Genomic DNA, 27742 nt, shown 5'->3' on the forward strand with positions numbered 1-27742 from the left:
CTGTCCCCAAGGAGCACAAGGACCTGCAGGCACTGGGATGTCACCCAACAGGTGTCTGCCCATTTTCATGTAGCAAACACCATCCCGGGCGCACTCAGAATGGCTGGAAACCTGTGAATTTTTTCATGTTGCTCCTTTGCCAGGGGAATTAATTTTGCAGAGAATTGACCTCACGACTGGGAGCTCTTACAGCTACGATTCCCGTGGCGTGGAGAGGGCCCCTCCTGCCTGACCCCCACACCTCCATAACCCGGGGCAGCAGCAGCTCTGGAGGAGACAGCAGAGAGCTCTGAGAATGAAGCGCAGGGCTGGTTGTGTGGCCTGGCCCAAGGTGCATGCGGGGGCCATGCCTCTTTTTGGCTGTCTACAAGCTGGGTCAACTCTTCCTTGCCCCAGAGTGAGCTGGGGATGGGGTTTCTGTCAGTCTCGTTCATTACCCGCTGAGCCGTCCCTGCCCTGATTCCCAGAACCTGTGGTGTCACCTTCTGTAGCTAAATGTGACTAAGAGGCTTGAGATGGGAGAGGGCCACAGAGCCAGGAACCTGCACTGCAACGGCACTCCCACCCTCAGGCATCGGAACAGGTGGGCGGGACACAGGCTTGAAGCCCATATTCCCAGAGACAAGTGGCCAACGGGCACCCTAAAATTCACATCTGCCAGAACCCCAAGACGCACTGGCGCTCCAGTCAGGCCACTGCCCTGGGTGACAACTCCAGGAGAGCTCCCCGAGAACCTCGACCATGGAGAGCAGAGGCTGGGGCGAGGGCACATCTGAGCTTCCAGACCTTTCCCAGGCTCAGGAAGCATAAGTGCAGGCTGAGACGGAGGGAAGACACGGACACAACGTGGGTTTCTAATCCAAACGCACTTTTCTTTATTCAAACCAGGGTCAAAGTGGTCAATGGGAATTGCCCTGAAGCCACGTGCCCGAGGGAGATCGCTTCCGACAAGGCTGCTGCCGCGTCACCGCGGTGTCTCGCGGCCGGCTGTGCGCAACCCCCACAGTGCACCTGCAAACACTACCAGGCAGGTCAGTCGACAAAAGCAAGGAATTAAACAAAAAAACAAAACACTCTCAGTAGATTTCTTCTTTAAGCTCCCAGAGTTTCTGGACCAACGAGTCCCAACCCCCTAAGCCAGGAGTGAGGGGTTTAAAAACATGCCCCACTTCCACCAGTGCCGACGGAAACCCTGTTTTAAATTAAAAAATAAGCCAGTATACATCGTAGAAAATTTCTCTTAAAAATCTCACAATTTGTAAATGTATATTTTTTCTTTAACATAAAAGTTACAATATACGGTAAAACAAAAGGCTCAGGAAAATAATTTCAAAAAAAAGGAAGAAAAAGAAACCTGAAGTTTTGAATTAAAGCTGAAGACATTTTTTTTAAACCCTGTTGTTGAACCAGTGACTTTTTTTTATTGTGCTGATGGGTTAGAGAAAGAAATATATTTAAAAACCTCAGTCCAGACACCCACAGCCGCCTCCAAAAGCCTCGCGCCCCTCCCCCCTCCCCCAAGGTTGAGTCGCTACTTTTCCGCCAAGTTTGTGATTGTCACGAGTTCACAAGTTTCGAATCCTGGGTCTCAGCTGTGCAGACGTCTGTGTGCTGCAGGCTAGCGTCGGTAGGGGTGGAATCCTTGCACATTATGGTTCTGACCTCGTCCAAAGCCACTGCCACCAGCAGGGGGCCCCCCAGACCCTGGCACCGAGGGGCCCCCGTAGGAGGGGGGCTGCTGGCTGGGGTCCGAGAAGCCCTGTCCAAAGCCACTCAAGTCCTGCCCGTAACCTGCTGGGGGAGAGAGTCCTGTGAGCTCCGGGAGGGTGGTAGTCCCCAAGCAGCAGCCCCACGTGGTTGGCGCTGACCTCCGAGCAAGGCTGCCTGGACTGTTTGTTGTCCTGCCTCAGAGTCCTCACTCCCACGGGGCGGGCAGGCCAACCGAGGCACCAGTGCCCTGCAATGGCCAGGCGGCCAGGCGCCCAGGTGCCTACTGCCTTTCCCAAGGAAACGCACCCAGGGGGGTTTTATACCCCTCAAAGTCATGTGAGCAGGACCCACACAAGGGCATCCTGGCAGTTGGTTCTCACATGGAAGGTACCACTCTCAGGGTCTGAAAAAACACCCCACCAGTCCTTGCTTCGGGGCACAGCCCTGACCGCCCCCCTCCTGGGTGCCCCTCATCACCGCTCTGGGGCTGGGCAGTGCCAGATGGCCCCCACACCGGCCCATCTGCAGGAGCATGTCCGCTGACAGGCATGTGGGGAACCAGGCCTTTGGGCCCAACCCAACTTCACTATGGCTCCATCGGCAGAGGGACCACCCGGCCCTGCACAGCTAGTCTGTCCCCACCGCTGACCTCAGTGGCGTGGGAGGTGCTTCTGGCCATGTGGACAGCACTGTCCTCAGATGGAGACGGCCCTGGCTCCTGCCCACTGAATGCACACACTTTGGAGGACGCCCCATCCCAGGCCCTGAGGGCTCCCAGTCAGGGTGCACATGGGTACAGGTGGGCCTGCCAGAGGCTTGTGGCCAGTCAAGATCCTGGCACCAGCAAGGGCCCCTGCCCAGAGAACACTGCAGGAGTCCACCCCAACGTGGGATGGCCGAAGACACCTTGTCCGCTTCCTGGTGCAGGCAGGCGGGAGGGCCGTGGCAGCTGCAGCACCTGCAGAGGTGGCATCACTACCTAGCCTGCCCACGAGGTGTAAACAAACCACCGGCCAGAGCCCAGTGGGTCTGGAGAACAGGTACCGACGCCCCGTCAGACACAAGACCAGGGCGGACTAACCCTAGGTGGCCACAACAGAGAGCAGTGGGCAGATGTGCACACCCCACACGGGCGCTTCAGCACCCTGGCCAGCTGTGGACGGGTCAGGGCTTTGCAGAGGGACAAGAACCAATGCACACAGTGACCCAGGCTGGGCTTGGGCAAGGGCCTGGGGAACCTAGGTGCTGTGTTGCATGACGCACATGGATGCCTCAGGAGAAACAGTTCCAACAACCAAAGCCAGATGACCTCCCGGTCGGCAACACAGAGTGGAGGAAATACTTTCACAGGCACTGTGGAGCCCGTGGCCATCCTTGGGGCAAGAGCTCAGGCCACCTCACGAAGGCGCCCCATGTCCTCAGGTGCTGCAAGGAGCTGCCACTGCAAGGAGCGGGATCCCCAGGCTTCCAGCCCTCCCTGCTGGGGTCACTTCGTCCACCCTGACCAAAGCTGGCTCTGACATCAGGTTCCATGCAGGGCAAGAACACTGGTGCAGAACTGCACTCCATCCTGACCCTGTCCTCCAACAAGCCCCACCCTGAAGCCACATGTGCCACTGTCCATAGATCCCGTCTAGGCAGCACCAAGCCATGACCAGCGCTCTCAAGTCCAGCATGACGCCTGTGTCCAAGCCAGGGCCTGCTACAGACTTGAACCTCCACCCCGTGAGGGGTCTGCACCTGGAGCGGGGCTGATGGTGCCAGGAGCCAGAGCGCCTGAGGCCCCACCCTCACCAAGGGCCTCAACCTCAGACACAGAGCACCTTGAGCACCGACACACTGATGGTGGCTGCTACACCATCTGCCTGTGACCCCAGGAACCTCCCCTTGACCCAGTCCTGGCTCAGGTCCCCAAACCCAGGGACCTGGGGCACCTGCTATGGGGCGGGTGTTCTATGCCCGGCAGGTCCTGCTCACCCGCGGCTGGTGCCTGAGTGGCACAAGCTCTCTCCAGCCACGCACCACCACCAGCTGTCTTCCTTGCCACCCGCCAACACAGGTAAATGCTGGGGGACCCACCTGAGGGACGAAGGCAGGAGGCCACTTACCATACTGACCGTAGGGAAAGTCTGGCTGAGCCGTCGGGGGTTTGCTCATGTCGGGGGCGGCCTGAGACGGAGGTGGTGGGAAGGCCAGAGGTGCTGCCCCTGGGGTGGCTGGTGGAGGAGGAACCCCAGGGGGCGCAAACTGATCTGGAGGTGGAGGCGGAGGCCCATAGCCAAAACCTGCAGACACAGGACAGGCAGGACTCGGTGTGTGGCTGTGGGGCTGGCTAGGGAGGGGCAGACCCAGGGCCCGGCCTGGTAGGAGCTGCCCAGATGGATTTCCATCTAAAACCCACAGAGCGGTCAGGCCTTAAAAAAGCCACGTAACGGACGATGGAGCCACACTCCTGGGCCGAGGCACAGCTCATGGCGCATCCACTGCGTGTAGCATAGGAGCGTATTTAAGTAGCAAGTGATTCCACAGCAAAACAGCTCTTTAAAAGGGACAAAAATCTCCCACCATGCAGAGCCCAGACCACGTGCTCTGAGAGATAAATCGTCTATACAGGTGGAGGCCACCCACCAGCTTTCCAAACTGAGCGAAGTGCTAGAAGCGGCAGCCACCACACCCCCACCTGCCAGACCTCAGCCTCAGGTTACGCCCAACCCATCTTATTAGAAACAAGATCAGAGAAGACAGGAGACCAAGCCTTTTCCATACAAGGCTGCCAGTCGGTCACTGAGCCAAAGGGCCATGGTGTGGTAAACCCTGGCTGGGACCAGGGAGCTGAACTGCCTAGTCCGCAGACACTGGCTACATGTGGCCTCTGAGCCCCCAAATGTGACTGATCCGAATTGCCGTGTGCTCCAACTGTGATACACATCCCAGGTGCCAAGGACTTAACGTCAAGCAGGACTGTGGGACATGTGATACTGGTCACGGGTTGAGTCTCTGGTGACACTAGGTGAAGTGACACAAGGTACTTCCTGTTTCTCTTTACTTTTGAAATGGGGCTACTGGAAAACCCACAGTCAGCCAGGTGGGCCTTTCAAAAGAGGGCGCTGAGGCCCCACACCTGGGCCTGTGCACAGGGCAGGCGACATCCCGGGCCTACGGCTGAGTCTGCACATCCCGCTCTCTGACTAGAAGGACAGGCACACGGGAAGTCGGTCACGGTTGGGGAGGAGGCCAGATGCCCATCTCCCGAGGGGCTAATGTAAGGGAGGGCTAGCCAGGTGTACATGCCTGTGCTGCAAGCTCACAGGACCTACAAGAACCACGGGGGCCACAGGCAAAGGCATCTGGTGGCACATGACCACTGATCAGCCAGCGCTCCACTGCACAGGTGCACGTCAAGACAACAGCATAAGCCTGGCCCACGCGCCTGGCCCTCTGTCCCTCCGCAGGAGCAGACGGGCTGCCGAGACTTACTGAACTGTGGTGGGGCACCGTAGCCCTGCGGGAAGCCCTGAGGAGGAGGGAAGCCTCCGGGAGGGGTGGACACGATGTAGGATGTGAATGGTGGGGGTGGCGGGGGGGCTCCTCTGCCCGCAGGGGGTGGTCCGTAGCCACCTGGAACACACAAGGCAGGGTGAGGGGCAGGGGAGGGCATTAAATGGCACCCCCGCCCCAGCCAGACCCAGGGCCAAGGGCCCAGTGCAGCCTTCACCCTCCTTCCTCCAGTGAGAGCAGGGAAGAGCCCTAGAGTTGGAGGCTGCAGAGAGCTGGGTGGTGCCACTGTGCTCCAGCTTAGACGACAGAGTAAGACCCTGTCACTTTTTTTGTTTCTAGGCCCCGGGAAAGACACTAGCAACGGCTTTACCAACTGCAGAGGGGCCAGCTGCCACCTGAGCCTTGAGCCCTCATGTGCATCAGACTGTGCCTGTTGGGTGCTATCCTTCCCCTTCCCTCCACACACAAGGACTCACCAATCGCCTGTCCCGCTGGCACCCACATTCCTAGATGAGGAAACAGAAGAGGAGGGTTAGTGCAATGTCTGCTCGGGCACTCACTGCCAAGCAGCAGCCGCAAAGCGTGGGCACCAGGGATGGGGCCCACCCGGGACTCCCCTGGTGCTCCGAGCACAGGGGCACAGCAGCCTAGTTCTCAGGGTGGCACCACGGGGAACCCAGTCTGCAGGGAAGGCCCTCCTTTCACCCAGCCTGAGCAGGGGACACCCCTCTACTCCCACAGAGCCTGTCTTGGAAGTGCCTCTCCCTTGGTGCCCCACCACACAGTGGGCACTTTGTGGGCTGACCAGGCACAGGGCGCAGTCCCAGCTCCACGGGAGACACCAGAGCAGCCTCAGTTCTAAGCACTAAGGACACAGGGACAATCCTCACATGCCCCCAAACATCTGGATACAGAAAATGGTTTGCCTGTTTGTTTCCTTATTTCCAACATGGAAAGGCTCCTGAGAGAAAATGTCAGGTCAAACAAATGTTTTAGGACTGGGGGGACTGGGCATGGTGGTGGTGCCTGTAGTCCCAGCTACTTGGGAGGCTGAGGCAGGAGGATCACTTGAGCCTAGCAGTTTGAGTTGGAGGCTGCGGTGAGCTGTGATGACATCACTGCACTCCAGCCTGGGTGACAGAGAGACTCCGTCTCAAAAAACAAAACAAAACACACACACAAAAAGGAATAGTAGCAGGGAAGCTGCAGATCAGGAACAGTGGAACCCTGCCACCAGCCTCGGCATCAGGTGGGGGCTGGGGCTGGGAGGGCGAGCCCTATGGGCCTCCGGGTGGCCAGCTCCAACCCTGCTGGTTCAGCATTTTCTAGAAGATCAACATCACGGCAGAACCGACCACATGCAGGTCCTGGCCACGGAGGGCATATCACTTAGCAGAGGTGACAGCAAGTGACAAAGATCCAAAGCCTGCCAGGTCCTCATGGCCCCTGGAGGCACCCTCCCTCACATGTCCACACTGCAGGCAGCAAGGGAAAAGGACTTTGCAGGACAACCTGGCAATATCAGACCTCGAATCACTTCACACCTAGACCTGCCACAGCCCTTCCTGAAACCCTGGAGTGCCAGCATCGAGACACGGTGCGCCGGCTTAAAGCCCTCAAGCAAGACTCAGCCACCAGACAGCAGATGGGCACCTGAGGCCATCCCACTCCCAAGGGCCAGGGAGATAGCAGGATGCCTTCCTGGTGACCCACGGGGAGTCCTGCTGGGAACGCCTCGCTGCACCCCTCCTGACACTGCCTGGTGAGCATGTCGTGCCTCAGTGGTGGCTTCTTGCACCCTAAAACTCTGTGGGCGGGGGCTGCAGACCACACCCCTAGGGATCTCTGGGCCCCAGAGCAAGGGAGCCTGTGCAGAGGCCACGCGTTGGTGCCGAGCCCCATCTGGTCTGCCCAGGGCTCGGGAAGCCTTACCTTGGGGGCCGTAGCCTTGCTGCCACGTTGGTGGGGGCTGGCCTGCCCAGCCGTTGGCAGCATTGGGCACGACCCGGCTCCCCCACTGGCTGGCACCTGGCTGTCCCGGCGCTTGGCTTTTGCTGTCCCGAGGTTCGGCCCGTTTAACTTCCACCTAAACAAACCGAGCTCTGGTTTAGGAAGAAGCCATGGGCCCCAGCACCCCTTCCCTTCAGACACACCCTCGGGTAACTTACGACTACACTTAGCATCTTACGACTTAAGACTAAATACTTAACTATAAACCTTATTTAGGCCAGTAGCATTTTTTTCTTAAAAAAATTTTTTTTTGTTTAACTTTTTTGTTTAAAAAATGTTTCTCAGGTACAACAGATGCAACCGTAAGACACGTTGGGCCCCATACGCTGCGGACGCGGGGACAGACTGTCGTGTGTGACAAGGGATCTTTGCTCACATTAAATGGCAGCGTCCTCCTTCAATGGCCTCTTGAAAACACAGGACAAAAAGGGACCAGTATCTCCCCTGTAATTGGCACCCTCATCGCAGGCCTCTCGGGACCCCACCCGCCACCGTGGCGCCCTCGGGACCACTCAGAGCCCGCCCGCCTGTGCTTTAGCTCATACCTGAGAAACACAGTTGGTGTTTTAACTTAGATTTTTATTTAAAATGTCTAATGGAAGATAAAGACTTACCTTCCCCAGGCTAACGCTTAAAGAATCTCAATTAACTCAAAATAATGTCAGAGGGAATGGATGTGATAAGAGAATCTTACATTACATCTAACAAAAAAAGTAAACAAACATGCAATAAAATGGACATTTGAATCAGTAAGCAATCTTCATACTGTGTTAGGTCAGCAACCCGGACCCTTCCCTTTGACTGTGTCAGAGCCACCCTGTTTGGAAGAGTAAGGCCAGAGAGGCTCGGAACAATGGGGCCACTGAGCCTGACCTACTTATCCTCAGTGCAGCCTTTAAAACTCGGGCAGGATGACAACAACAAAAAGATCCCCCAACTTGAAGGCTGCCTCAGCATTCATGAATCCTAAATTTTTCTTATTTTTGTGATAAATTTTGATGAGAATAAAGAGACAATGAGTCCACCCGGAGTCACCCTGGGGGTCTCAGTCTGGAGAATTCCTCAGCTCTGCTGTTAGAGGACAGGAAGTAGCGTCCCGCTGCCCCAAGGACGCTACCAGGACAGGATTATGGGAACAGAATCCCGTTAGCTCAAGGCAATGCGACAGGAGGACCAAGGGACCCATTTCAAAGAACTCAAATTAGCGAGTCTTCACACACTCTCCTTGGGGGACTCTGGTTCCTGCTTACAAAGCAAAGCAGTCCTTGTAATTAAAAAAAAAAATTCTTTTACCCTTTCCTATCTGAACACACCAGTGCAAAGTCACTTGGTATCCAGTTCTGATTACCACCTGCGACCCGAGCCCTCTACAAACAGGAAACCCCCATGAGGGGCCAGCGGTGCGGCCACGTCCTGCTGACCAGTGAAGGTCGGCAATGGGCAAGCCGGACACCTGTGTGTCCTGCCTGGGAGACAACCTACACATCAAGGTCGCCTCAGACCAGTCAGAGGTGGCTGGGAGAGCCCAGGAGAGGTTGCCCAGGGACGGGAGCAGGTACGTGCTCTGCACAGAGCCCTTTCTGCCCCACACATCAAGACCACGCTTCTTCCAAATTTTCAATGTCACAGTGCCTTAAAATACTGAACACAGACTCCTTTGAACTTTGTTCGTAACTGTCATGCACCCTTGCAACCTGCATGCTAATTTTAAACTACAAGCTGCAGTGAATGTCAGAACAGGGAGTGTGTCTTCCGTTTTAGCTGGGTTCAAATAGAATTAATGAAGTCTGCAACAAAATCTAAGCCCCCTGTATACAAAAATAAATATACAAAATCCAGTTTCTAAACATTCTGGTATGGAGAAGTGGGGCTGGGGTGGAGAGAGGGGTACAGGGTGGATGCAGCATTCTCACCACAGTACTTTACTGGACAAAAGCGCCCCTGGCTTTGTGGAGAGGCTGGGGAATTGGACTGCACGGCTGACCCGACCAGTGAGGGCTAGATCAGAACCGCACGCTGGGAGGGGGCCGGCTGCTGCCTGGGGGTGCTGACAGGGTTCAGAAGGACCCAGACAGGAATTCCGAGAAAATGGACCCCTAAGCTTTTGCTAACAGCAAGAAATTCCACACTGCAGAATTTCTACCAGTTATTCATTTCAGAGTTAACTTCTCAAAAAGCTCCAAGGGTCCAGGTGAAATGGCAATCTGGGGACCCCTTTCTGACACACACCTGGCAGGGGCTGGCCCGGGGGCTCTGCCTCCGTCCCTGCTCACCTCCGTGGGGCAACACAGTATGAAGATGAAACAACCAGAGGTCACTTGACTGCATGGTGGTTAAGTACTATCGAGAGCATGTGGCTGGTACCGGAGTTCCACAGTAAGTGACCCAATTTAAAAAAACCAATCCTTCATGATGTTTTTCCATCTTTCAGTTTTAAGCGGAACCTCGGTTCTCAGAGGTCCACTGTGCATCGCATCACAGGCCAGCATTAGCCAGGAGGGATTGGGACAGACATCTGAAGGAGAGGTCACTGAAACCAAGCCTGAGGCAACACTGCGACCTCACTGGAGCCAGCCCACCCCACCAGGGCCTGCATCCCCAGCGCCACCACCTGCCCTAGTCCCAGGTCACCCTGAGGGAGGGGCTCCAGGAGCAGAGCTGGGACATGTCCACCGGGCACAGAGAGCCATTTGGGAAGGATGGGACCCGCCTCACTTCTGTGGACCTGGGTCCACCTCACAGCAGAGGATGAACTTGCCCAACCTCTTCTCCCTCACGGAATTTTCTTTTCCAGTGAAATCCCCAAGTTGCCTAAGACTTGGTTTGGTCTTAAGGTAAAATAAAACTACAACTACACACTTTTTTGCCCATGATGTCGTGAAAATGCATGTTGACAGCCTGGTCCACTGATTGTTCGTCCTCGAAAGTAATAAATCCAAAACCTAGCCAACGACGAAGAGTGAATCAAGGTAGCAGGGTGTTGTGACACAAAACAGGATGATGAACAGTATTAGGGACAGGCCAAGGGATCGACCGAGGGTTTCAGCTAAGCTGCATGTGGGGGTGCGTGGCCTGGGCCGAGGCTCTCCCTCCCGCAAATCGCCAGCTCAGCTGGACAGAGTGGACAGTGATGTCCACACTCCCGCCGCAGCTCTGCTGACTGAGGCACTTGGAGGGTCTGAGAATGAACGTCACGGATAAATTTGGAAAAATACAGGGGCACATCTTAACAGGCAGCAGCCAGGGCGACGGGTGGTGAGGTGCCCACTGTGCCAAGAGCCGTGCCAGGGGACTACCTGGGCTCTCACCTGAGCAAGTCGGCAGCGACGGCCCTGCACGTGGAGGCCCCGTGGAGAGCCCCGCCTCAGGAAGGGTGTGCACGTGGATGTGTTTCTGCTTTTCTGAAACCCAGGGCTCTCCCCCTTGGCTGGCAATTTGCTTTGCAGCTAGTGCTGACAGCAGCCATATATTGTCTAAGCGTTAAACAGAGTACGGTATCTATCACAGTTAGTGCCTCGCCAAGCTTATCCAACGCCGTTGGGTAAGCCCAAGGAGTCCTATCAGAGGTACTATACGTAGGCATATATGCATATATATGTGTATAAATAAAAAGTACACAGAGATACAGGCCACAACGGGTTCCAGCAGGTCAAATTCTGCTGTCAGCAGCAAGAGCAAGAGGCACCATGTAATCAAAAAAGAAAATTTTAAAGGAAAAAAAAAAAAAAATTTAGCATTTCCCAAACACAAGAAAGTGGCAGTATAAACGAAGTTTGGTTGGTCTGGGGTGAGCGCGGCCCCACTAGTGGGGCATGTCTCGTCCTCTACATGCAGGAGTACACTGGGGCCTCCAGGCCCCGCCAGTCTGATGGCCCAAGAGACCCACTGAGCAGGCCATCCCCCGGGCAGGAGGACCCCTAGGAGCACCAGCACCTCCCTAGATGGCCCATCTGCTCAAGACAAAAGGAAGCTGGGGGCAGATAGCTGCCTGAAGACCTCGGAAGGACAAAGAGGGACGTGGAAGAGCTGGGAACTGGCTGAAGGTGGGCGAGCTCTAGAGCACCACACAGCGGGGACGGCACGCACCGTGCTCGGACAGAGGTGTGAGCGCGGCCTAGAAGGGTGTGGGGTCGGAGAGGCAGGAGGCCCCAGAAGGAGCAGCCACCCCGGGGCCTGCAAGCTGAAGAATGGGAGCCGGACCTGCAGTCAGCTGGGACCAGGTGGCAGGAAAAGGATGGAAACGAGTAAAAGGCAGCTCAGGAACCAAGGAGACAAAGGTCATCAGCCAAGGACAACGGGGCCAGGAGCCTCCGTACCTTCTCTGTGAACACGTGTGAGCCCAAGCAGGACTGTGTGGGTGTGAGTCTGCGACACGACAGAAGGGGAGTGGACCACGAAGGCAAAGCACACAGGAGACAAAGCCGAAGGGCCAGACCCAAGAATGGCAGACGTGGGAGGTGAGTGGGACAGGCCAGAGCAGGGAGGCCAGAGTCAGGGACCCCGAGCAGCGGGGGCTTCAACACACAGACACCTGGAGCCCGAGACACACTGGGATCCACGTAAGGGGACACATCCGCTACCTCCAGTCAACCAAGAGAGAGGAAGGAGATGGGGAGGGAGAGACAGATCTCAGAAGATGCAGAAAGGTCAGGGAAACAGAACGTGCTTTCTGGGAGGACCTGCCGAGCAGCACCGCGGTGTCTCTACCCTCCCTCACTGGTACCCGCGGGGACGCTGTCAAAGCCCGATGGCAGCCCTGAAGCTCTACGCCAGCTCCTCCCACCCCTGCCTGCAACGTGGGCTCAGTAACACGAGCTGCGTCCAGGCCACGCAGGACAAGGACAGCGAGGAAAAGGGCAGTGGCTCAGGCAGCCGCAGAGGACAGGGTGGGGTGGGGGGTGGGTTTAGGAGCAGCCCTCAGATTCCCGAGCACTCAAAGTGTCATAAGATTGGAGGCAATACTGGGAACACAACATAGGTGATGAAACAACATATTTAAAAGTTGACATTTTCTCAAACTGCAGGAGTATCTGAAACCACAGGGCTCGCTTGGTCCATTTATAGTGCAAGAGGCGGTGAGTCGTGGGTAAGGAGCCCCGGAGCGGGCTGTCTAGGAATGCGTCTGTCAAGAGGCGGCGTCACCGCTGAGGAGCGGGACAGAAACACCCGAAACTTCGTTTACACCCCACTGGAGCAAAGCCGCTCCCTCCTCTGACTGCGGGACTGGCCTGTACCTGTGTGATATAATTTAGCACCTGGAGAAGAGAAATCTAAAGAGATATCGTTAATCACAAACAATTCACAGAGAGAAAAGGAAAAACAACTTACTTAACATTACTGTACTTTACTATGAAACACTTAAGTACGTCACTAAGCATGTATGTCTAAATTAAATTAAGACTAAGACTTAACAGCTTAATTGACATGAAGTGAGGATACGTTCCTTAATCATGAAGAGGAGGCGGGTGAAAGTTCAAATGGCAAACTATTCTCCAGCATGGCGGGCGCATGCTGTGGGCGACGCCACTCGGCGTGCTACAGGGCTGCCTTGACTGACCTGGGGCACTGGGGCTGGGGGTGGTGGGGACACTGCAGGCAGAGCCGGGCTGGCAGAGCTGCTCACACGGCCGGCCCACAGGCGGCTGATGAACCAAAAACATACGGGCAGGGACAAACAGCAGCAGCCACAAAAAAGGGCCTGGAAGTCGGGTGCCCATGGCCCCAGCTCCACAGACCAACGTGGACAAGCAGGCGTGGGAAGCTGTGGGACACGATGTGGGAGGCCCTGAGGTGACTCTTAACCCCTCTGCCCGCTTGCCCCACTGACCTGAGGGGGAACAAGAAAAAAAGCAGCAGCATGGGATGGATAACAGAGTTCATGTGCCAGCCGAGCTGGGCATCTGGCTGACGACAGGAGGTGACACTTGACCACACTGGCGAGGACTAACGAGAGACGCCATAAGCAAGAAGGTCAAAATGTAAAAGAACCACACTCTCAGTACACATTTAAAAACAGAAACCATGTTGAAATTCACGTCAAGTTGTAAAAACTTATTCAAAAGGACAAGTCAAAAACACAGTGTGACATCTGACCTAAGTTGCACGGACAGGCTGAGGGACTGCGTGGAGGCCTACGCTCTAGTTATTGTCTCCAATCGCCCTCACTGAGGCAGGGGTTGCTACAGCCACCACCTAACTGTCTGGCGGGGGAAATAGTTTGCCATCTGAGGGGAGAGCAGGTAAAGAAGGTCGAGGACAAACTAGATCTGCCTTTACCTCGTGGCCTCTGCTTCTCTGCATCGTAGATCATGACCACCTCGGTGACCTGCAAGGAAGGGCGGTGTGAGGCCCGGGCCAGGGACACAGGAGCAGTTTCAGAGGACACGTTCTTTCCTGCAAACGCCAAGTAACAACTGCTGGGAGCATCTGACTCCAGCCTGGGACATCCTGAGGCAAAAGGCCAGCATGTAGCTCTGACTTCTGAGGGTAGACAGCAGGCCGTACCGGCAGGGACAGGACACAGGCTGAGGGCCACCACATGGCCAACGGTCCTGGGCACACAAGCCAGCAGGGGACAGGAGGGCCGGGAGACCCCATGGAAGCCCTTTGTACTCAGACATGGGCTGCAAGCCTGGAGAGGTGACAGGTGCTGGTGCCTCATCTCTGCCAGGGCTCCTGACTGTCGGCTCCACACACAGCACCCTCAGGCACCGCCTGATACACCCTGACTGTCGGCTCCACACACAGCACCCTCAGGCACCGCCTGATACACCACGCTGTGCCCAGGGCAAGCAAGGCTGCCCCAGCTGATGGGGCCAGGCATGTGTGAGCTGCCGGACACAGCTTGAGTCCCACAGAGCCACAGGGGTGATCACGTGCCTCTGTCTCAGGTGCAGGGAGGGCACCAACTTCCTTGCAAAATCCTTCCTCTACTAAATCCCCAAATGACTCTGTAGCATTTTCATCTTTTCCAGAAAATAAAACCACACTGGGGGGGAGCTCTGCTGTTCCTGGAAAAAGCACCAAACAGGAAACAGGTCAAAACATCTCTTGCGATGTGCAGGGCGGCATGGAGGACAGTGTGAGCTCCTTCCAGACTCGGGTGCGTCCTGCCCCAGCCTGGACCTGTGCTCATCTGCGGTGGCAGCACCTGCCAGTGTGCCCATCTCAGGGCCTTGTGGAGGGAAGGAGCTAACCGAGCTCCCAGGACTGAGCTTAGCATGGACCTGGCCTAGGACTGTCCCTCCTGTCACCGAGAGACACCACAGCCTTAGAGGCCCAGCTGGCTCCACGGCCAAGCCAGCCCCATGCCTCTGTAACCATCTAACAATTCACCACAGTGGGCACAACAGATTCAGAAGGGCCACCTGGCTGGTCCACATTGGCCTGGAAAAGCCATGGGAACCCTCTACTGGGGTATTAAACGGCCATGAGGGTAAAGGCTGGGTTTTTGGTCTTCTTTTTGGGTTGTGGGTGGTGGGTTATGGGAACACAGAGAAAGCTCCCAGCTGAGCCCCGTAAACCCACAGGTCCACCATACCGTCCCTAGAAGGCCAAGGGCCAAGCAAAAGCTGCCCCAACCCGTCAGTGCTGCTGGGGTGAAGAACTCACCACTCCAAATTTCTTGAAGTATTCCCTGAGTTCGGTCTCACCACAGTTGTGAGGAATTCCACCGACAAATATCTTATTGGATTTGCTGCTGTCACTCCTGGACCCTTTCTGCTGTTTTAAGAAGGAAAAGATAGTCAGTTCACACGGGAACCCTCAAAACACTTCCCGTGAGCTGTGCACAACTGCACTGGCTTTAGGGTCAGCTGAGAGCCAGACGGAAGCACTCCACAATCCAGCAGTCCAGACAGCAACCGCAACACAGAGCTACGCCGAGAGGCTGTATCCACCTTCCATGGGGAGCCGAGGAGACAGGGATCTGGCACTTTTGCAGGGCTCTGTTTCAAATAAACGTGAGCATAGCACCAGTGTCCTGCCACCAGGCAGCTCTGCAACGTGAAGCCAGAGATTGCAGAATGATGGGAAAGAGGCAGCTTTGAGAGATGACACTGGCTTTCAGGCTGTAGTTCTTCAGCTGGTGACAGAGATGACTACAGAACTCTCCAGCAACTGAAGAGCCGTGTAAGACCCGCCCTCATCTCCCACCTCCCTAACCCCAACCCCAGAGTTCCGTGTGCCAACCCCGTGGGGCGAAGGGCACCTGCCATGGATACCACTCATGGGACCCAGTAACGGCCAGGCGGGCTCAGGCTGCTCTCCCCCGCCCCACTCCCACCCAGCCCTTTCTTCCTACCCAAGGGCGTATTTTAAGGGGTCCCAAACACTTTGGGGGTGAGTGTTCATTGCCGTGATTGTGGGGGAAGCTTCCCGAGCACGTACATGGGTCAAAAGTCAGATGTTCAGTCTGCTTTATGCATACTGTATCTTGATAAAGCTGCTACAATGATCAGGTAAAATATAAACCCTGACTGGATTCCAGTCTGGAAAGAACCTGTGTGAAAACTGTCTGTGAAACGATTCCAGAAATGAGACATGAGCTGGACCTAAGGTAACACCGGGAACAACCGCAGACGTGCCTCAGCTGCTGGCGGGTCTGTGGGCAGATGTGCACTCTCCAGTCCCTAGGAGCAGGACATGTAGGCAAAGATGGATATAAATACATATATAAACCTAGCAAAACAGTGACAACTGATGAATCTAGATGGTGTATTTAGGTGTTTGTGGTACTAGTCTTCCGATTTTTCTGTACTTGGAAAGCTTCCTAATAAAAAGCTGGAAAAATGAAAGCTGTCCCCAGGGTCTGTGGTCCATCCACCAGCAGCAACTGGGGCTTTCTCAGGCCTGGCCCTGCCGCCCACTTGGGAGGCCGTGCTCAGCGCCGTACAAGCCTGTGGGTCAGTGGGGCCGGAGCGCTCTCCATCTGCACCATCACATGCGACCCCAGGTGGCGGCCTGAGGACCGCTGGGCTGGGGGAAGGTGAGGTATGTGTGGGTGGTGGCTGGACCCAGAAGCTAAGGCCCATGCTGAACCAGCCACATGAGCACCAGGGCCACGTGCACAGAAAACTCCACAGAGGCGCCAGAGGGGATCTCAAGTGCAGCTGTAAAAGCGACCAGCACTGAGTTTCCAGACAGGGCCTGGGCAGGTGGAAGCTGAGCAGCGGGGCGGGGGCCATGGGATCAAACCAAAGCCTCCCGACGATGAATGGCGTAAGCTGTCATTATTTTCCTTAAGGCAGATTAATAAGAATTCTCTTGGCCACAAGATAAAACACTCACAGTAGTGCATGAACCTGACTGATTCTCAACTGTTCAGGGTCCACCCAGAAGCCCTCTGCGTCTCTCCATCTCATGGAGCACGTGTTTCCCTCACACTCTGCCTGACTGACAAGGTCACCCAGCCCCGGCCCCTTACCCATCCTTCCTTCGGCCGTGTTCTCTCAGGCTGCATCCCCCGGGGTGTGCATGGCTTTGGGTCGATCTGCAGAAAGTTTCAAACCAGCCAGTTGTGAATACAAGGCCATTTCCTCTAGGAAAGAAGGTGTTAGCCACAGCAGCCCAGCACAGCAAAGCAGCCCCCGCCCACAGGCTCCATTCACCCTGTCCCCTGCTCCAACATCCAGTCTATACACCAAGGCTTAATCCTTTTAAATCAACCCCACACTGTAACGTTCTCAGCCACAAACATCAATCACAGTGTGGCACAGAGCTAAGCCAAAGACAGACAAATGAGACAATGCAAGCCTCCAGGAAGGACACTTACGTTTCGGCCATCCAGCGTGTGTGGTCTGCTGGCCAGCACCGTTCCCACACAGTTTGGGTCTTTAAATTTGACAAACCCAAAACCTCGAGACTGGTTGGTTGTTTTATCTTTCATGATAACACAGTCTACAACTTCTCCATATTGGGAAAAGTAGCTGCGCAGTGTCTCTGTTCAGAGATTGGAAACAAAACACAAACACCACCAAAGTATTAGGCACAAGTCTCACGGGTGTGGTGTAAACACACACACACACACACACACACACACACACTCTCTTATAGCTCATCAGCTGCACCCGAAAACGTCCGCAAGTACCAACATTTAACAGGCTCATCCTGTAACTGTCTGGGGGTGGGAGTGGGTCGAGGACAAGGGGAATTCTGCCCAACACGCGCACTCTGTCCTCAGGTACATCAGAGCAGCTGCCAGTGGCCACAGCACTGGCACATGGTCCTGTGGCACCCAGGAGAGCAGAGTTTAAGGAAATGCAAATGTGGCAACTCTGAATGCCGACCAGTAACTGTGGAACGCCGACTTCACAAACTTTCTCCTGCCCTTCTGATCTCAATGACTGCCCTGGCAGGACCCTAGCCCTCTGCATTCCACAGCCTCTAGAACATTCTGCCTCTAGAACCTTCCTCAGCCTGAGCGAGGACCTGACATCTGAAGTCTTCCCTAGAACACTGACACATCAGGGCCAAATTAACAGTTTCAAAGCAAACACAACCCTCTGCCCCCAGCCAACTTCCAATCAAATGTCCCCTGTCCAGAAAGCAAGACAATATCAAAAGGACTTTACAAAACCCAAGATGGCAGCAAAAGGCTGACACCACCTGAAGCCCAAGGCCACACAGCCTGGAGCCCAGGCCCATACCTACCTTGGGTTGTGCTCCAGTCAAGACCACCCACGAAGAGCTTCCTGCAATTCAAAGAGAAACATTCAGGATCAAGAGGCTCCGCCTCAGAAATGCCCCCATCTGACCCATCCCGAGGTCTTAGTTCTAATCGTGGAAGAAGTTTATGCAAACGTGCTCAATTATGTCGATGCCAACAGCACACAACTCACAGCAGTGGGTATGTCAGCCTCCATGCTGTCTGCAGACATGAAACATTATCCCAAGCCCTGCCAACACCCAGAGAGACGACACACCAACCACAAGGACGGCAGGAAAGGAGTTCCTATGACACAGGCACCAGTGACCGCACAGGCCCACATGGATTCCAAGGGGGATTCAGGGCGTGCCTTCCTACTGCTTTTGCAAGCATTATATCACCAGGAAAAGGAATTTAGAAGTCTAGTTTTGGTCTACAGCCATATCACCCTGAACGCGCCTGATCTCGTCTGATCTCGTCTGATCTCAGAACCTCAGGGTCGGGCCTGGTTAGTACTTAGATGGGAGAAGTTTAGTTTTGAGATGACACACAATAAATGAGAGGAAAAACAGATACCTAAGACACCCAAACCAGGCCGGGTGCAGTGGCTCACACCTGTAATTCCAGCACTCTGGGAGGATCGCTCGAGATCAGGAGTTCAAGACCAGCCTGAGCAAGAGCGAGACCCCGTCTCTACTAAAAAATAGAAAGAAATTAACCGGACAACTAAAAATATATAGAAAAAAATTAGCTGGGCATGGTGGCTCATTCCTGTAGTCCCAGCTACTCGGGAGGCTGAGGCAAGAGGATCGCTTGAGCCCAAGAGTTTGAGGTTGCTGTGAGCTAGGCTGACGCCACGGCACTCTAGCCCTGGGCAACAGAGTGAGACTCTGTCTCAAAAAAATAAAAATAAAAATAAAAAAAATAAAAAAAGACACCCACATCACACAGCCTCTGAATTACAGCCTGGGGAGGGGTCTAGCCAAAGCTTCAGCTATGAACCTTGCATTCATGAAGAGGGTCCCACAAATAATGGGGAGGGTCTTTGAAGCTCCAGGCTGAGAACGGGAATCCCATGTCCACACTCCTACCCCAGGGTGGCCTGGTTGTCTTTTTGGGCAGACACTGGAGCTCTCCCCAGGAATCCAACCGTCTACCCGATGACCACACAAGCCTGGCTGGAGCTCTGTGGACAGAGAGGCCTGGAGCAGGCCTTGAGCTGGCACCAGCCGCCCCCGTGGGCCTTGGCTGTTGTGCCGCTCCACAGAAACTGTGCTCACCTTGCAGCACCACTCGGCACAGTTAACACATGCCACGGGGCTCATCCACTCATGGGACCTCAGATGTCACTCAGGTTTCCCCCAAGCCCAGGAGGCAGACTCGAGAGACCAGAAGGAGGGGAGTCTCCCATCCTGCCCACCTACCCCAGGCAAGAGGACTGAGCTGAGTCTGGGCTGTGTGCTCTGTGGTGACACAGTCCTCACTCTCGGAACTAGACCCAGATGCTACGTGGGGGTCTTCCTGGACCAGAGCATCCTCCAGGCTTGAGTCACCACCTCAGACAAAGAACCTTGCCGGCTACCCTGACAATACCGGTCCAACACAGGTCCCTGACAGCCACACCACACTCGGCTTTGAGACAAAAAGGCCCCTGCCAGGTTCAAGGGACCACTGTTCCATCAGCAGTCAAAGGAGCTGCATGCCAGGATGTGGCTGTCCCTCTCTAGTCCCTGCCAGCTCGTCTGCAGAGACCCCTGTGAGGTGGCCAGCGCACCCATTGCCTCCACTCAGTGACTGCCCGGCCACAAACCCCAGCCTCAGGGAGTCAGCCCTTACAAAGATGCTTGTTCCTACTCTTTCTTTCTCCATAAGGGTAACTTTAAACTTAGTGTGTGAAAAATAATTTTCCTACCACCAAAAAGGTACCCACTGCCATCTTCAAAATGTCACCAGGCCAGCACGCGCCCCAGTTCCGGTGTGGAGAGGGTAGGGACGCAGGCTGGGCTACAGGGCGCAGCAGCCGTCCTGTGTTTCGTGTCCCTTTGAGATGAGATCTGTGTAGACAAGTTTCAGAGGAAACATGCTGATCAAGCAGTGCAGGAGGCTCAGATTTAGGCCCCATTAACTCAAACTCCTGCGTCTCCCACGCACCCTTCAGAGCCGGGCCAGGGAGCACAGAGGTCAGACCCAGCGATCCCACAGGAGCATGGCCTCTCTGGGCTCCTCTCCCCGCCGGCTGCACCGGGCAGGCAGTGCTGACTCAGCCCAGCACCTCCCACGTTCCTGGCCAGCAGGGCCAGGCCGGCGCCCAGCAGGAGTGCCAGGTGACCTCCATGAAGGAGTGAAGGGCCCTTGAAGCTGCCTGGAACTGTGAAAAACTGCGGGGTTTGCATAGTCCTTGGGAGGGGAGTTCAAGCATTCTCAAAAAAACAATTAAAAAATAAAACCAAACCTAAGTCACTTGGAGAAATACCAGCCTCTATTTAGCGCTGCACCCAAACCCAAACTGTAAGGTAATGAGCAGGTGTCATTTCTCCAAGCACCCATCCCTGCCTGCCCTGGGAGGAAGGAACTTGTCGGACCAGTTCAGGTTCAGCCTCATTTAAATTTCAGAAAGTGGGGTATTGAGGAGGAAGGCGAGGTAGCCATTATTGGCACACCTGACAACGCTGGCAGAGGCCCCTCTGCCCGTGGTCAGATAACAGTGTCAACACTGCACTTCTCAGACTTCTACCACTGCGCTATATCCGTAAAGAGAATGAAAGTCTGTGTTCTTGGGAAATAGCGCTGCCCTCAGTGTCCACATAGAAGGACACCGGGTCTCCAGCTCACTCCCAAATATTTCAACAAAAATACACACGTGTTGAGGCAGGAGCCAGCAAGAGCGGCACATATCAAGAGGCAAAATGTTAGCCTGTGGTGAGTACGGTTGGGTAAAGACTATAGAGAAATCTTTGCTACTATTTTTGTAATTTTTCTGTAAGTCTGAAGTTATACACAACTATGTTATGAAAAATTTTCATTACTGAGGAAATAACAGAATTTAAGTTTCCTTTGGAACAACAGGTTCATCACTTATGAAATCTGGGGTAGATGGCAAGAGATCTTTCATTTTACACAGTGTGTCTGCTCCGGAGGAGGAAAACTGTGAGCCTGTGCCATGGCTGCCGTGTTTGTGTCTGCTATGCTCCTGTGCAGAAGGCAGGATTGGCACATTCTTCCCAGTCTACAGACAGAAAGTTCCAGGAGGTCCCAGGAGGCCCCAGGAGGCAGGTCTCACCTCCTCGAAGGCAGGGATCAGCTCCAGGACCACAGCACAAAGTCCCCATCTCTGAGGTTCAGGTGTTTCCAATCAATAGAGCAAGAATGCCCCTGGCTTCCAACCCGGCCAGGCAGCAAGAAGCCAGAGCAGAGGGACTCGAGCCCAAGCCCCAGAAACACATGGCTGGGTCTTGCCCTTGCTGAGGGTAAACCAGCCACTCTCCACCCCCCTGCCCCAGGCAGCATGACCAACCTGACCAACCTGACATATGCTGATGTTCAGACTTCCTAAGACTCCAGCACAGAACGGGCTACGCCAGCATCCAAGGGTCTGCGGACCTCACCCACTCACTGGGGCTGGCAGTCCCATTGTAGTACTAACAGCCTGGCCTTGCTTAGACTGCCACTCACTTGGCAGTGTGTGGATTTAATGTGTTAATTGGCCAGTTAACATTGGACTATGCAGATTAAGGGATTAGCTAAAACATGGCTCTCACGCTGGTCACCATAGGCTGGTAGCATGTCTGGAGCTGGGAGTCAGGGGCTCCTACAGACCCTGCACCCCACAAACCCACATGGGACTAGCAGCTGCTCAGCACCCCCAGCCCACGTAACCCAGAGTCAGGTGTGCTGTCTGTTCCCCAGAGGTCCTGACAGATGTCCTCTGGGATCTGCACACCTGGTACCTGGGGCATTAAGACCCAATCTTGAGCCTCCACTTGGCCCCATATCCTAGGATCTGCATGCACAATACAGTGGGTGCTCAGCCCGTGGCTGCTGGAGGCTTCCTTTCGGAAAGCGCTCTGCAGAAGCGACCTGTGGCCACCAGACGGGTTAATATTCACCCTCTTCCACCTGTTGAAACCAAAACATGTTTTTGGATGATGACCTGCTTGTGCTCTGTGTACTTTAGGGCAGCCGCGTGGCATTTATGCCAGAAAGTAACTCTCCAGAGGCTTCCTCTGGCCCAGGCTGAGTGCCAAGGGCTCCAGCCTCCTGGCAGCACCCTAAGGAGCTTTGCAAAGCGACAGCCCGGCCTGGCACTCTGAGCAAACAGCCTCTCCGTACAGTGGGCACGACCTGTGCCTTCCTGCAGGGCCTGGTACCCAGCCGGGAGCCTGCCTCCCGCTGAGCAGCGCCTGGGCCACACCACCATCACCCTCATGAGCTCAGTCCGCAAAGGAACGTGGTGATTCCGCAAAGATTTCTCTATAGTCTTTACGCAACCGTACTCACCACAGGACCAGTGCCGGACGTTCTGTAAATGGGCCTTTATCTTCTTCAAGAACATAAAATCAGAGCCTATGCATGGACTTTCCTGCCTCCCTAGGTGAGGCGCACTGAGACCTCACCTCCAAGAGCACAGTCCCCCTTGAATGGAGCCTGGCATCACCCCAGGTGCCCTTGGCTCCCTGCAGGGAGGCAGCAGACCCAGAAGCCAGGGTGGCCACCCCACTTTCCGGCCCTCCTGCTGCCACAGGGAGGAAGCTCCCCCCACCAGGTCAGAACGAGGACCACCTCACCCATAGCCCATCTCTTGACCTGTGAGCCTGGGCCAGCCCGGGCCTTCTGCCAGCAGGGTGAGATCACCTCCCCAACCCCCACCTCGGGGCCCACAGGTCACATGAGAAGCACCAGGAACAGCAACGTGCTGTCATGTGAAGCAGCCCCCCCGAGCACCCTTCTACCTGGTACTAACTACTTACACCTACAACCTCCCAAGAGGCTCCACTCACCCTGCCCTCCCAGACAGACCAGGGTGCTCCTGGACCACTTCAGAGCCAGGAAGGAACCTCGGTCATCAGCATTTGCCAAGTAAGTGACCTGCTGCCTAATGCTGTGCTCACAACTCTTAAGTGATCCTAACATCATAACGAGATGTGGCTACTCCGTGATATCCTCCACAGAAACGGTGCTATCAGGGGAAACAGGCTCGCATGAGAAAAAGGCCTCAGTTGACGGAAGACACCAAACCTCTAGTTAGCACTCCGTGTAACGAATAGAGCTGGGCTGACCACAAGCATTCTCTGTGCCACGTGGACAGTGAAAGGAGCGTGGACTCCCAGAGGTCTGGTCTGCCCACTCCCTGGGGTGACCCTGGGCAGGTCCCCTGAACTGTCTCTCTGGCAAACGGAAGGGTCGGAGTCAGGACTCCAAGCACCACTAGGCAGCAGGCACGCGACAGGGGCTCCCAGGAAGTGGGTGTCAGCGCTAAGTCACTCTTGGGAGCATCCGCGTGTGGGGAGGGTTTGCCGTGTGGTTTGCCGTGACGCTGCCTATCTAAACGCACGGCCTGCTGCAGGTCTGCCGTGACGCTGCCTATCTAAACGCACGGCCTGCTGCAGGTCTGCCGTGACGCTGCCTATCTAAACGCACGGCCTGCTGCAGGTCTGCCGTGACGCTGCCTATCTAAACGCACGGCCTGCTGCAGACCACTGAAGTTGGAGGGAAGTTGCTCAGGAGTGCGTCCCCCCTTCACAGCCCATCTCACAGGCTCCCCGACACAGGACACAAGTCCAGAATCACAGGAGCAAATGGCAAGAACACAGCGGGAACCAGGACAAAAAGAGCAAAGACATTCCCAGACAGTGGCTCTCACTCAGGCAATTCTGTCCCCAGGGGACACTGAGCCATATCTGGAGACATCTGTGGTTGTCACACTGGGGGTGCTCCTGGTATGGGGTGGGTGGAGGCAGGGACTCTGCTCAGCACCTGCAGTACCCAGGATGGCCCCACCCCAGAGAATGATCCAGGCTGGAATGTTGACAGTGCCAAGGTGGAGCGACATCCCTGGGAATAACTACCAAATGTGACGCAAGAGCCCTAGAAAGGACCATCTCTGCCCCGACCCTCATTAGGTTCCCACAGCCCCCTACACTGCAAGAAACGGCCTCCTCCCCAGGTCAGGGCCACCTCCGACCTGACCAACAAGCCCTCCCGCTCTGCTCCGCTCACCCTGGGTGGGCGTCTAATCACCTTTCCAGGCCCCGCCAGGAGCCCGACTCAGGTGTGTCTGCTTCCAAAATCCATTTTAGAAGTAACCATGACCACAAAGGACAGAGGCTTTGGCCCGTCCCCCGCCCTGCACCATCACTCAGCCCAGCTGCAGGAACCGCTGTCACCCTTCCTGGCTCTGGGCAGCTGCAGACTCACGCCACGCGCGTGGGTCTTTTCTGTAAGCCACCAGATGCTGCCTTCTCTTTCCTTGGACGAGTCCTTCCTTCCTCCATGACTTTCCTCAGATATGTCCAGGTGTCCCTGTCTTGCCACTCCCAGGGTGACGCAGACAGAACCAAGTGTACCAGATAAAATCTTCCACGAACCTCTCTCCAGCTCCATGACACAGTCTGCTGCCTCTGAGGCCAGCAGAACAAAACGGTCACTTGAGGCAGCCGCTTAGAGCCTCTCCATCCACGCCAACCCAGGAGTGAGCCCTGCGGCCAGACAGCAGCAACCACTGGTGTGGGCCAAGAGCCTGCCAGTCTCTGAGGTCGTAGCAGCTCCCAGAACCGTAGCAGCTCCCAGAACCAAAGACAGAGGGGCCTGAAGCCCAGAGACTTTACTTCCCAGGGCCCAGGGAGGGGCAGGACAGATGGTAGCCCCCGGCTCATCAGTCTCCCAAGCCCTCCAGACCCCCCACTCTCTGCACCCAATCCTCTAAATCCAGCCAGCAGGTGAGTACCTGTCCCCATCCTCACATGACAGGACCAGAACAGGCCTCGCTCCCAAGTGTGGGCCACATGAGAGACCCACCACTGTGCTGACCATAACTGCTACTGCTCAGATGGTCCTGCCCACCCTGAAGATCCAGCACTCTCCCTTCCTAGGCTGCCGTGGGCTGCAGAAAACATACAAAAGACCAGTACAGCTGCCCATCAGTTCTCCTGTTCAGGTTGCATGGTCAAGACTCAAGGCACTCTCTCCCCAGGCTCAAACGCAAAAGCAGAGCTTGCCCAGAGGATGACTCTTGAGCCCACTTCCTAGGAGTGATCCTGGGTGTTGACACGCTTCCTAGGACATGGACACCCGCTGAGCTCCAGCAGGTGCAGACTCGGACGAAGGTGCCTGAGGCTCTGACCCCTGCACCCCCACAGCCATGTGCTGGGCCCGGCCCTCCATGGTGGACCGTGAACCCTCCCTGCCCCCTTCTCATTGGTGGCTCGGTGGCCAAAGTTCCCCATCAGGAAGAGGAGCAGCTCCTCTAGCCTGCTGAGCCCTCAGGAGGGGGATCCATGAAGCTAGCTGTCGGCCAGGCGTGAGGGGATGGTGTATGTCACTAGAGACACAGCAGACCCTTCACAGCACGAGTCTGCCACCCGCCTAAAAAGGAAGACATGCTTCAGTCCAAGTATGACACGCTCCCACATGTGAGCCACCACAACTGTGGTCTCCTCACAGGAAATCGCAAGGGGCCCTGTCATTAGGAGCTCAACAGGGCCACCAGTGCTTTACCAATGTTTGGGACAATGACACCAAGCAAGGAGTTCAAACGTAGACTGGACTTTCTACCTAAAATGGAAGCAGGTTTCCCATGTGAGATGTAAACTCATCAATACTTCCTGGCAACAGATTTTTACTTGCAAAGTAGTAAAAAAGCTGTGTGATTCAGCACTTTAAAACTTAGGCGACTCAGAGAGGCCTGGTCCTCCTGGCTAGTGCTGGCTAGCCAGGGCTCTTCAGCCACGGCCAAGAGTGGGCACTGTGGAGGGGAGGGGAGGGACAGGACTCGCACACCTCCCCTGCCCACAAGCTCCTCAGCCCAGGACTAGGGCTAAGTTGCAAGGGCAGCCAGGCTCCAGCTTACTGCACCTTGAGGAAAGTCCCCGGGGTCACCGGCCTGCCTCCTCCCTCTGCAATGAGCTGCACTAATTCATCCCCAAGCCCCTTCCTTCCCTCAGCCCCAAGTCTGTGCTCTCCCAGGCCAGGAGGAAAGGGAACCCGCTGCCCCCAAGATCTCACGCCTCTTGGCCCCCGCAGGCTGTCAAGTCAGCTCCCAGCCCCTGCCCACTATGGGCACAGGCACCTGCACAGCCTCAGAGTCCGCGCTGGGCCCCACCCGTGAACGACGACCACGAACGCAGGAGGCTGAGGGCTGAGTGCTGTCCTCTGTTCCCCAAAGGCAGGTGCGCTTTGTTGTGCTTGGGGAGGGGAGAACCCCCACGAAGCGTCTCAGGTCCTCAAGCGTGGGCGGTGGCTGGTGCCAGACGTGGGCCCAGTGAGGCCCCCTTCGCCAAGTGATTGTTCACCCACCGCCCCAAGCACGCAAACACCCGCTGCGCAGGGCTGAGGGAGCCGAAAAATTAACACGCGACCACGCGGACACCAACTCAGGCTGCTCTGCCGGAAGAATTTAACTATAAAATTATGTCGACGCTGCAGACGGTGGGCCTTGAAGAAAAAAACGGGACAGATCCGCGAACCGGCGCAGGAGACTTTCCAGGCCCGGGAACGGCCCTCGTGGGACCCTGGCAGGCTCAGTACCGGCGAGCAGAGAGAAACGTGAGGAAACTTGGGTGCTACAGTCTCCTCTTGACACCGGCGACGCCAGAGTGTCCCCTTCCTGCGTCCAGACCCGCCCGCCATGGGGGGCGCGGGGCAACGTAGGCAAGGGGATCCAGGCCGCGTGCTCAGCGCCAACCCCCCGCCCCGTGACCTCAGCCCCGCACCCTCCCCCCGCCACCCCCACCCCCCTAGGGGACCCCGACGCCGGCGCCACGGCTGGGAGGAGTTGGGCGGCAGCAGAACCGGAACCACCCCCCCCCCCCGCTGGGTCCACCACGTGCACCGACCAGCCAAGGTGGGGCGCAGGCCAGGGGCGCCCGGGCACCCCCAGGCTCCAATTCGGGGTATCTCCGGCCACGAAGTCGGGGAGCCGCGGCACAGAGATCCCACCCGCCCCACGCCTCACATTCGGGGTATCCCCGGCCACGAAGTCGGGAAGCGGCGGCAGAGGGGTACCGCCCGCCCCGTGCCTCACATTGGGGCACCCCCGGCCACGAAATCAGGAAGCGGCATCGGGGACGCCCAGGGCCCCCCGGGTTCCCATTCCGGGTTCCTCAGACCAGGAAGTCGGGAAGCGGCGGTGGGAGCGCCCGGACGCCCACCAGGCGTCGATTTGGGGTCCCCCCCAGCCAGGAAGTCGGGAAGCGGCAGCAGAGGGGTCCTGCCCGCCCCCGCCTCATATTCTGGGTTCCACAGCCAGGAAGTCGGACGCGGCGGTGCCCCGGACGCCCCCCGGCTCCCGCCCCGGTCCCGGCGGGAAGTGGCGACGAGTCCGGGCCCGAGTCCGCCCCCCGGCCGGCGTGACCTTGACGGGGCGGCCCCCGGCTCGGCCCGCCCCGGGGGCGGTGTCTGCGGCGGGAAGGGCGGCGGGGCCCGGTTGGCGGTGCAGGCCCGCGCCCGCCCGTCCTCACCCGATCTCGTCGGCGCCTGAGTTGTTCATGGCGGCGGCGGCGGCGGCAGCGGCGGCGCTCGGCGTTCCCGGGCCTCCTCGCTCGCTCCCGCCTCCGGAAGGTCACCCGCCCCGTCGCCCTCCCCACAGCCGCGGCCCGGATCTGCGCAACGGCGGCGGCGGCGGCGGCTGCTGCCTCCTCCCCTCAGCGCCAACGGTCACCGCGC

The 27742-nt window shown here is 56.4% G+C and overlaps 1 protein-coding gene across 9 annotated transcripts; it reads right to left on the reverse strand.

The window, feature by feature from the left end:
* Positions 1 to 851: 851 nt before the first annotated feature.
* On the reverse strand, positions 852 to 27742 carry DAZAP1 (DAZ associated protein 1). Of its 9 annotated transcripts, none has more exons than XM_069480948.1 (12): positions 27538 to 27742; positions 17869 to 17909; positions 16991 to 17157; positions 16643 to 16708; positions 14830 to 14937; positions 13495 to 13543; positions 10078 to 10160; positions 7141 to 7294; positions 5685 to 5714; positions 5188 to 5328; positions 3819 to 3995; positions 852 to 1794 (listed from the first exon to the last, which is right to left on the reverse strand). In XM_069480948.1, the coding sequence occupies exons 1-12, from the start codon at positions 27564 to 27566 to the stop codon at positions 1619 to 1621; spliced, it is 1221 nt and encodes a 406-aa protein (XP_069337049.1). In that variant the 5' UTR covers positions 27567 to 27742; the 3' UTR covers positions 852 to 1618. The 9 variants fall into 9 exon arrangements, with proteins under 9 accessions (XP_069337049.1, XP_069337048.1, XP_069337047.1 ...); XM_069480947.1 differs by having other exon boundaries at positions 852 to 1791; positions 14830 to 14940; XM_069480946.1 differs by having other exon boundaries at positions 14830 to 14940.

Source organism: Eulemur rufifrons, chromosome 2, assembly GCF_041146395.1.
Source record: "Eulemur rufifrons isolate Redbay chromosome 2, OSU_ERuf_1, whole genome shotgun sequence".
NCBI classification, from domain to species: domain Eukaryota; kingdom Metazoa; phylum Chordata; class Mammalia; order Primates; family Lemuridae; genus Eulemur; species Eulemur rufifrons.